Source organism: Gekko japonicus, unplaced genomic scaffold, assembly GCF_001447785.1.
Source record: "Gekko japonicus isolate JY-2015 unplaced genomic scaffold, Gekko_japonicus_V1.1 scaffold1146, whole genome shotgun sequence".
Taxonomy (NCBI): domain Eukaryota; kingdom Metazoa; phylum Chordata; class Lepidosauria; order Squamata; family Gekkonidae; genus Gekko; species Gekko japonicus.
The window spans coordinates 8,847-20,035 of record NW_015173707.1 but is presented as its reverse complement, the minus strand read 5'-3'; the positions used below and the strand labels follow the sequence as shown (position 1 = coordinate 20,035).

Sequence of the window (11,189 nt, the reverse complement as noted above, 5' to 3'; positions counted from 1 at the left end):
TGCTTTGACCAGTCCATAGAGCTACAGTCAAAACCAGATCTCTAGATGCTTTGCGGATCTGCGCTTCCATGCGCGGGGTGGTGGTGGTAAAAAGTGGGTGGAAATAAACAAGGCTCGATGTAGAAGCCAGAGCAAAACAGGCAACCTTAAAGGTTTCGGCAGCGCGTTGACATAAGCGTACCCTGCACTCTACAAAGAAAAAAAGAAGCCTGATCAGGATAATTTCTTCTTCCCCGGCAAGGTTTGTGTGCATTTAAAAACATGGCAGGCTGAAGTTCGAGAAATTGAGATGTTTTCAACCCCACCATCAACCTGACAATGAACCAGTTTATGCAAGAAATACGTTTTCTGGACACTACTGTAAAAATACACAATGGATGCATAGTAAAGGTAAAGGTCCCCTTGCTCAAAAGCCAGTCTAATCCGACTCTAGGGTTGCGGTGCTCATCTCCGTTTCCAAGGCGAAGAGCCAGTGCTGTCCGAAGACGTTTCCGTGGTCATGTGGCCGGCATGACTAAACACCAAGGTGCACAGAACGCTGTTACCTTCCCACTGAAGTGGTCCCTATTTATCTACTTGCAATTTCTTGCTTTCGAACTGCTAGGTTGGCAGGAGCTGGAACTAGAGACGGGAGCTCACTCCGTCATGCGGCACCCGGGTCTTGAACTGCTGAACTACCGACCTTCCACAGCCTGCAGTTCAGCGTCTTAACCACTTGAGCCACCGCATAGACACCACTTTATTCCGGAAACCTACTGACTGACAAATATACCTACATGCCTCCAGCCACCACCCTAAACATACTAAATGATCCATTGTATACAGCCAGGCTCTACACCACAGCCGCATCTGCTCCAGTCCTACAGACAGAGACTCTCACCTGAGGGATCTACAGCAAACCTTTTCAGAACTAAAGAGTCCACCTGATGAATTCAAGAAACAGATTAACAAAGCTAGAATGGTACCCAGAGAAAACCTGTTGCAAGACAGGCCCCAAAGAGACAATAATATAACACCACTAGTGGTCACTAGGGCTCTCAACTCAAAACAGTTTGACGCATCATCAGCGACTTACAACCTCTACTGGATAATGACAGTTCTCTTTTACACATACTGGGGTGAATGTAACGTAATTTGGAATGGTAGATTGGAATGTATTTGTCTGGTCTGGGAACAGGGGAGATAATTCTACACAGCCAGTCACCCCACCTCAAAGAAGAAGATGCTGTAAGGTTGCCTCCATGCTTGTGAGGAGATGGATGGAGCATAATGGCAGGGTCTCAGTTAATTACTCAGTTAATTACTCTCAGTTAATTACTCTCAGCAGTCCATCAATCTCCAATTTTGACTTATTCATTTCCTTCACTATGTTTCCCCCCAGAATTAAACCCAAACAAATGGTAACCGACTGTATAAACTAAGCTTATTATTCCTGTTTGGTCCTTGAATCTGTTAAATATCTTCATTATGCTGCATGCTAATTTACTGCTTACCCTCTACCTATATGTACAGACTGTTAATTTCCATTTCATTGTACCTGAAGGAGTGTGTGTGCACATAAAAGCTTATACCTTGAATAAAACTTTGTTGGTCTTAAAGATGCCACTGGACTCAAACTTCATTCAAATGGAGATGTTGCATTTCCTTAGGTCTTCTTCTGTAGCAGTAGTCCAGGCCCTCTTTAGCTGAACTGTTTGAAAGCATCCCAAAAGCATGGAAGCCAAGCTATGTGGGGAAGGAAGAAAATTGGGGGCAAAGCACCCAAGTATGTTCTAAAACATGAGGGCCCGGTAGAGCTAACAATGGCCCCCTTTCCCCGCAGGGAAGGAAGAAAATTGGGGACAAAGCACCCAAGTCTGCTCTAAAACATGAGGGCCTGGTAGAGCTAACAATGGCCACCTTTCCCCTCCTTCATGGAGATAGCTGGAACTCAGATGCTGTGATGCACCGAGACCAAAGTAGGTTGGATTCAGGACAGGGGATGAAGCGCCAGTGTGTTTTTCTCATGCACACGGGATGGAGCGGTGGGAAACAAGCAAACAATTGCTTAGCGTGTAATGAGCGCCCCAGATTTATAGGGCAACCCTAAAAATATTTTTCTTAGAATAAGCCCCACTAAAAAGTGATCTGAGTATGATTCTCTGGGTAGACGAGTTTAGGATTGCTCTTTTATGAAATCTAATTAACGTTCAATGGGCTAGTCCAAGAAAATGATAACACCAGTAAATGGAGGAGAAAAAGCAAACCCAAATGAATTTTAGAAGGTGTTGGTCTATTGGAGGAAATAACAGTACTGGGAATTAAGTCAGACAACAAGTTCCATTTTAAAAATTTAAATTCTCCATCTTTTTTTTTTCTGGCAATGCTCTCTAAAGTCCAACCATTTCATTTGGAAATTACAGAGCTCCGTTTTGACAGCAGGCTCCTCCAGCAAGCATTAGGACGGTAGCGGGGGTATGGAGGCATGACGGTTTCAAAGCACTACTACACCTCTGTGGACTTATCTGGGGTTCTCTGCAGACATCTGTACAGTTACTGTGGCTAATTTAAGAACTGCAGTTGGGAACCGGACGTGAGGTCTGCTTGTTTTTTATACCTCTTAGCAGAGGACCAGTTTCCCTCCCACCCCACATAGCGAGGGCAGGTGACGCCTGAACTGTCATGTTTGTGGGAGTCAGTTCCTCCCCTTCGGAGCTTCCGGCGACGTATTTTGTATGTATTTCCTGCATCGGCAACTTATCCTTGCTACTTGTTGGTTCTTCCAGGGTTGTAATGGCCCCTGGTGGCCTCCGAGGAGTAAAACGCAGAAAAAGCGAAGATCTCCGTGCAGTGCGGAAAACAGACGTCAGTTAGTTGCTCTCGTTCATTGTTTTTGAATTAATCTTCCTACCGGGAAATATTTGAAAACTCACAAAGACTTTTGCCCGAGTTTCTAGTATTAAATGTGATACTATAGATTCAGCCTTCCAAAGCTGACATTTCCTGCAGGGGAACCGACCTCTGAGTCTGGAGATATTATTCCACAATTCCCAAAATCCACGGGCAAGTTGGTAACCATATAAATAGTTGGGTTTTATGGAGGTTTTTTTTTAGAATTTTGCACAATTAAACATTTCTTAAGCTCTCCCCCCAGGTGGATAATTAACCATTTATTCTTAAATGCCACAAGACAAATGGCCAGCCAGCCAGGAGATGGAAGTAATGAATTAGGATACAACAAAGCTGCAAAGGGAAAAAAGGCAGGAGGGCAGGATCTCTACTGGAGGAAATTTATTTCTGAGATGACATACAGTAAGTTTTTCATTCGTTGTGATTCCTCTTGCACCTTCAGCAGTGCAAAAATGGTCCTCATGTGGCATGACCCTGGCACTTCTGGGGGGGGGGCATGCACAGTGCAGGGTTTTCATGTGGCATGACCCTGGCACTTACTTGGGGGGGGGGGACATGCATAGCACAGGCTACAAGCACATGTTACAGCAGAACTCTACAGTGGTTTTCTGTTCAGATATAAGCAGATCTTTTAAGGTGTACACAGACTTGCAACCTGCATCTGAAACCTGTTAGAATCAGATATTGGTTTTATAACTCAGTTGTGTAACCTACATTTTGAGATATCCCATATTAGAGGTATTTCTCTCTCTCGAGTGTTCTTGGTAATAGTTATATCCAACTCTGTTTTTAAGGATTTGCTTCCAAAGCACTTTTCATGAAGGCACAATCTGTTTTGGCAGAATGGACACTTCCAGCAGCTGCAAGTTCACTATTTTTTAAAAATCCAATTATTTATAATTCATTTTAGAAACTTCAAAACACTACATGAATATCCAGTTTTGTCTGTATATTTTATTTTCTATAGAGAATTAGGACATTTCACGATACATTAATCCCACTTAAAAATACAAACCCAATTATTTATATATTATTTGTATATGACATTTTGCAGGAAATACCTCTTTTCTAGATGGTTGTTGACACGATGTCTGAAACTGAGGTTTTACATGCAAGCTTACCTGACAGCTACACGAGGCAATCCTTTTCCTAAATCCATATGTGTGGTAGAGGGTTCGGTTTACATGTTAAAAGGTATTCTTAATTATGATTACTTCACATATTTCATTGCTATCACAGCTGTCCTTGAAAAAGAGCAGTTTGTGTCAGAGTTCTCTCAGCCCCACCCACCTCACAGGGTGTCTGTTGTGGGGAGGGGAAGGGAAAGGAGTTTGTAAGCCGCTCTGAGACTCCAAGTGAAGGGCGGGGTATAAATCCAATCTCCTCCTCCTCCTCCTCTTTATCCTGCCCTACTGGTTTACCTTTGCTACAACCCCATGAGTTATGTTAGGTGCATTCCAAGGCTAAATCCTGTTGCTGAATTCGTTTTAGGTGGGAGAACCTCTGCTAAGAATACAGTCCAGCTCAGTCTGGCTTATATTGAATTTCAAAAGCACTCTAAAAACATGACACACATAGGGAGCAATTCTAAGCAAACCTCATTCCTTACTCCCAAACAGCCTTAGATATTAGGGAAGAACACAGGAGAAGAAAGAACACTTTTAGTTCCTTGATGATTCTTGAGGTAATTATTGAAGGATTTATTCAAAATCTGTTGAAATAGTAAAGATGTGCATTTTAAAAACAATATATATATATTTGCCATCCTCTAGGCATGGAGCAAGGGTCACTGGGTGTGTATGGGGGGTATTTCCTACATTGTGCAGGGGGTTGGACTAGATGACCCTGGAGGTACCTTCCAACTCTATGATTCTATACTGAAAACACTGCAAAGGTAGTTCCATTTCCAGCTGTATAGGGAGTAAGACTGCAGATATTCCAATGGTATTATTCAAAGCATTTCAGTTTTACCATGAAGTTAAATGTTCCTGTTGACAACTATCTAATGAAAAGCAACATTTTCTTTATATGAAATAGAAATACACACAGAAAGACCAAGCCACATGCAAAGATTAAATGAAAGATGGTTTTAAAATGTAGTTTATTTCCCTTCTGTGTTTCAACATAAAACAGCTGGTAGAAATATAAATACTATATGACAAGCAACAATGTTAAAAAATTAAGACATATATATATGGCTTTGACAAAATTAACAAAACTGGAATTATCCTCATAGGGTATAATAAGTGCAGTCAGCAATCCTATTGCAGTCCATGAGTAAAGTTAAAAATGGCTTTTAAACCACTATTTTATATTACTTTTAAAAGTTTCTATTGCATTTCCTCATTTCCCTCGAAAGTAAACCCATATGTGAGTTACATTTTTTAATGTTAAGTGCACATGAACAAGTCATCAGAACAAATTCCTAAATTCTGAATTGTCTATTTTTTTAAACAAACCTGAGAAATCATCTGTTTACTTAATGTTTTTTGGTTAAGTGCAATTTCATGTGTGCAAAGTGCTCTTTTCATTTAATATCATTTATATAAGGCATATTAAAGCAAACATACAAAAGTAATATTATTGCAAAGTACCTAAGCAAAACTATGCTTTTTGCTCATAATCATGGATTTCATCCATTTTGCAGGCTTATTTGCTGAATCGTGTGCAGTAAGTTTATATACCCTGATCATAAAATGCTACTGTGGTGCAATCATGGTCCTGCTAAGTTGCTACATATTAAGGATTTTGCTTCCATGCTCAAACACAGCTTGAACAAACTGCTTGAAGACTCTGTCCATGTACGTGCATTTTCTTGGCCACAATCCTTCCAGAAAACCAATATGGCCTCCACAGGAAGTAAGAACCAAAGCCACGTTTGGATTTTGTTTCGCCATTTCCACTGGTAGGGCTAAAAGGAGAGGAAAGTATAAGTCGCCATTCCCAATGTTGTTCTCTCTCAGAATTATTAGGCTTCCTGTAACTTAGTGAAAGCTAACTGCAATATATGTACAGAATGCTGCTTTATTAAGAGAGTTCTTGAAATTTTATTTGCCAGCTCACCATTCTTTTGGCCCTTGGGTCAAAAAGTTGCCTAAGCATGCTGTAGAGGGTTATGGGTATAATACCTGTTACATTTTAAACTATTTACATTTATTTACACTGCACTTTAATGCAATATTGGTTCTCAACCTTTTACAGACTTGCAAGATGTCTGATTCTTTCATTTTCTATTACTCAAAGATATGACAAAATATTCTTTTAGTGAAGTGGCTTCTGCCACTTTCCAGGAAGGGTTGAAGTTGCTTAAACAAACATAAAGTTGCTTAAACAAACATGAAATGTCACTAAGGCAACGTTTATGTGGCAAGTGAAGGGGAAAGTTCTTTTGGATACATGTATGCAAGACAAATATTGAGGCTGGCATGATAGGACACATGCTGAAGCCCAAGGCCCAACAGGTGGCCTGGCACTGAACTGTAATACTTTGTCCATTAAGGGATGGGAGTTTGCCCCAGGTGCCCCTTTGATATTGCAAGGGCCTCTCTTTTCTGACAGGAGCAGCAACAGTTCAGTCATATGAGAACTGCATTTCATTCTCTTCCAGTCACTCCCCCTACCAGGAGACCGTGATGTCACAGGACTCAGCCTCTGAAATAGTCCTGCATTTTCTGATCAAAGGGATGTTAAGGGACTGCAGCAAAACAGCCATATTCACCTGCAGGAGCTGCATTACAATTCCTCGCCTCCCACTAGATCTCTCTCCCTTTAGAAAATGGGAAACCTAACACATTTCTGAGAGTCTTGGTCATTCTTTGATCACGGAGAAGGAATGAAACAGTGATTCTCTGCCTCCCTTTAGCTTCACCAACTCCAGGGAACTAGGTAGACGGAGGAGGGTGGTATTGGTGTATGTGAAGAAGGCAGATGGATTGAGAGAGAATGAGACATGGTGGTATGTTTATAAGCGAGCACTGGAAGTCACCTTGTCTAGATCCTCTCAAAATTTGGAGCTGGACCTACATGCAGGCTCTTACCTACAACCTCAGAGACCATGTCCTTCCAGTCTCACAGCAAAATGTCTGCTGTCTACTTTTGTATTTAAACATTATGGGAGGGGGAAAAGCCTTACCATGATTTGGTGAGAAAACGTCATCCATCGAATTTAAGCACAACACTGGAATTCCAACTGTCTTCAGTCTACGGAATGGACTAGCATCTGAATAGTAATCATCAATTGTAGGATAGCCAAACATGACAGAAGTGAATTGTTTATCAAATTCCCTGATGGTCTTAGCCTGAATGCAAGACAATAATTTCCGTAAGAGCTAGTAAAACCAAAATACAAAATGCAAATGAAATACAAAACATGCAGTTAGTTCTCATACCTTCATGACAAGGTTCATATTAAATAGCTTTTCAAACATTTCCCGATGTCTATAAAAAATGAAAGAAGGGGGCAGTCTTAAAACTGGATCAGAATACCACAAAGATAATAAAAAATACACGCTTTGAATAAAACAACTGATTATAACCCAGGTCATATTAACCTGAAAGATGGAGGCATCTGCACACAGCCATGTGTGAAGTTGCACCAGGTAGGTCAGCTTGAGTGTAACCAGGTGAGCAAAGCCAAAATGAGGGCTTTACTTATGTGGTTAAACTCAGGCTGATCTCTGTGATGTCTGCTTCCACACATATGGAAGGATGTTCATGTGGCTTGCAGCCAGCTTTGACTATGGTAAGTAGACACCAAGCTTCCCAAACTTATAGGTAGCTATAAGACACTGTCTGGCCCATGGCTCATGCTTATAACTATTATCTTACTTTTGGTCACAAAGAAAGAGAAGGCTGTTATTTAAGAATGCACAATTTATACGTTGAAGCCCTTGATAGTGTATGCTGGTTGACCAAATGCATACATTGTACTTAGACTGAAAGAAGCCCATCAAATGCGACACATTTTTATGCCAGGTACTTCTGTATTACAAACATCAAAGGAAGGTTATTCACTTAATCAGGTCATCCTTAACATTTATTACAAGAGACTTGCTGTTTATCCTAACATGCTGTGATCTTTTAAACCTGATGTGAGGTTGACTCACCTAATCACTGAAGACTGTAGACAGCTAGTTAAATAATAATTAAAGAGAAGCCAGTTCACAGGTTTTTCCAGTGAGTCTACACAATCAAAATCATTCCATCCTGCTGTCTGCATTCAGTGGTGTTTCTGTGCCAATGCTACCCAAATAGTTGACAAGAAGCATGCTGCAAATAAGATAAAACAATTGATTCAGATTATGTTTCATCATGCTTATCGGTGCATATTTCTGTGGCACCTCAACCCTATGAGACTAGAATCCATGGCAGAGTCAGGGTGTAGAAGACCTGCTGAAGTCTGGCAGTCCCTTAACAGCAGGGAGCACTTGTGTAGCCACCTACAGGCCTCGGACTGAGAGGAAAGGAGTTTTCCCATTACCCAGGTTCTTCACCTCTCTCCTGACCCTGCTCCCGTCAGCCTCAGAAACAATAGTGTGCCCTCCCTGTCCTACTTCCTCTGCCTTATGAAGGGCCTGGCTCATCGTGGGGCCAACATCTTTGGAGGCTCCACCCCTCTGGAACTTCCATGGGATCTGAGCAGTTGCTGCAAGAAGCTGTTGTCACCCCTACATCCTAGCTGCAACTCATCTCCTTGTTTCCCCACCCCTCAGGGTTGTATCCCAGCTGCTCCTCACGCAGTAGGCTGTTAAAGGGCCAGTCCCTCTCAAGCAGGGAAGCAGTGGGCTTTGCCTGAAAGGCACCACATGTGTTGCTGCTTTGGCTCATGGACACAGAGGGTGGGTCCCTGGCTACCCTCAGAGTTGAGGAACCTGGGGTTTGCTCAGGCCCCTGACACAGGATAACATCATGTTCTTTGATACAGTGCCATTTTTTTTTTGTTACTGGCATATCCTAAGGTACATGAAGCCACAGCCTCTGGACATTAATAACCTTGCAACTTGCAATCCATTAAATGATCACATGGATCGAGTCTTTGCTCCTTCAGTAAATATGTCATATCATTGTATGAAGTGGCACCTTTTATCCTCCACCCCTCTGGAGGGCACTTCACCCATTGAAGTTTCAGGTGCACACTTAGGATGCTGGAAAATGGAAACTGAATTGAGCAAACTTGTATTTTACCTCTTCGTAATATATGAAATGGTTGTGAAAATGAATATAGGAATAGTAGCACAGCTCTGGTAGGAAGAGATGAAAAATGGTTAGGGACGAATGTGTTCCATTCAATATATACAATAAGGACGAGATGAATAGAGGAGAAAGTGAAATACTGTTTTGCTGGTTCAAGGACCAATGTGGATAGACAGAAGGTTGCTGCTGTTATTTCTTTTTACATTTCCCCCCCAAATCAAACAAAAAAAAATTGCTTTTGCACCTGTGTGTACCTTGGAAGTCTCTTAATCACAGCTCCAATATCAAACCCCCAAAAGAATATAAAGGAAACAGTAACAGACAGTAGATCATCTTCACTAACAAACAAAGCTAAACAGCTCTCCCTCATAGTCTTATAACCTATGAAAACAGTTGGCAGACCAACTGTTACTACAAAATTAATTCAAAAAACTAAGATAAGAGTCTCTCCTGTCAGAATCCTGCAATGTGGTTGACCTGATGCTTTGTGATAATCTGATCGTAAAATGGTGGTCAGGATGTCCCTCAATGGCACTTCACGTCAGTTGGAGGGCTGCAATTTAAACTGACTCCCATTTTCAGCCTCAACTACCTTCTGCCAACAAAAGTCATTTATTGCAGGTATTAGATCACTTCAACAGGCTGCAACACAAAAACTTGCTTACGATTAATGGTAAATACAAGTGATTGTGGAGAAGAGCCACCTGTCCCAGAACAATTTAAAACAAATTGTGCCTACTGTATACCTCTTATTGTTGCAGGAAAATGTACAACCAGGGCACAAAACAAGGCAGTACATTTTCCACTGAGTCTGCAGTATACAAGAAGAATCCTTCATTACGGCTTTTGGAAATTCGTAATAACTGGAGATCTTCGCTAGCAGAATGTCTGTTACATAACTACTTACCCTCCCATAGAAACACCTGCTGCCATAAATGGAGCTGAGGAATACAAGCTGTGTACATGATGAATAACAGCTTCCAAGTCCTCTGTATTAGAAGCACAATATGTCCTCGGTGTCTGCAAGGAGCACAAAGTAGAAAAGAACACAATAAGCATTTGTTTTATCCTTAAATTAGGGTCAAACCCAAGAAGCACCAGGATGGTTTATGTAGCATCAGAATATAAAAAGATTAGAAACATCCTGGAGTTTGCTAAAAGTCTAACAAGTCAACAGCTAAGGCTTCAAATGTATATACTTTGGGGCAGGAAATGTACTAATATTTTACCAAACAACTTGCAAAAACTCTCATCATGCAATGAAATCTTGGTAAAGTAGTATTAATACAAGATTGTACTTCATCTAATAGGCATACCATGTATACTCACACTTACCCTTATGAACTGGATTGCAAAAAAATGTTTACAGTCGGATGCAGCATCACTGTACTAGCATAATACTGCATACACACCCGCTGCTAACTGAAAGCATTGTAAAACGGGTAAGCACTTCGACACTAGGAGCACCATCACTGGAAGCATCTAAGCAGCTATGCAAAGTTGTGCAAAAAGTAGAAGCTGGGTAAAAATCACCTGAGGGAAGATTTTCAGGGAATGGGACTGGTTAAGTATTTGTTCTTCCCATCACAGTTCCCTGTAAGTGCCCCACAGCCCCATTATCTCTGCAGATCTGAGACTATGCATTTGCCCACATGTCTAGTTCTGCCTTAAGAACATGCATGGTTACTCCTCCTGAATTTAAGTACATGCTGTAAGCCATTGCTGTATGAAGATTTGAACTAGGGACTCTCAGGCTGTGATCACACACACCTTTAGATATGACATAGGTGCGAATGCCTGACGGATCTAAAAGGCGTGATCAGACAGCAACACCTGGGAAGCATCCCACTGTTGTCGGCAACCCGTGCTGCTCCGCCGCAGAAGCGGAGTGAAAAGATACCAGGGAAAGTCCGGCTCTAACAGGTTCCGACGGACCACAGACAGACTTTCCCGTCTGATCGCACAAGCACGCACTTATGCTGTTGGGATGGTCTGATCATTCCATCCTGGCTCGATACTGTTTCCCCCCCTTCTCACTATGCGCATCATCACATACTCCACGGGGGCCCTCAGTGCGGAGGTGCGATTCCTCGTTTATACGCATGGGA

General features: G+C 41.8%; 1 protein-coding gene across 1 annotated transcript; it reads right to left on the bottom strand.

Annotated features, from left to right (window-relative positions):
* Nucleotides 1-5,333: 5,333 nt before the first annotated feature.
* ABHD3 (abhydrolase domain containing 3) lies at nt 5,334-10,101 on the bottom strand (the record flags this gene model as incomplete). Its single annotated transcript, XM_015423297.1, is given in 6 exon segments — nt 5,334-5,800; nt 7,022-7,187; nt 7,278-7,326; nt 7,995-8,102; nt 8,104-8,157; nt 9,989-10,101. Coding segments are annotated over 6 exon segments (669 nt in total), but the record flags the coding sequence as incomplete, so codon positions are not given.
* Nucleotides 10,102-11,189: the final 1,088 nt, after the last annotated feature.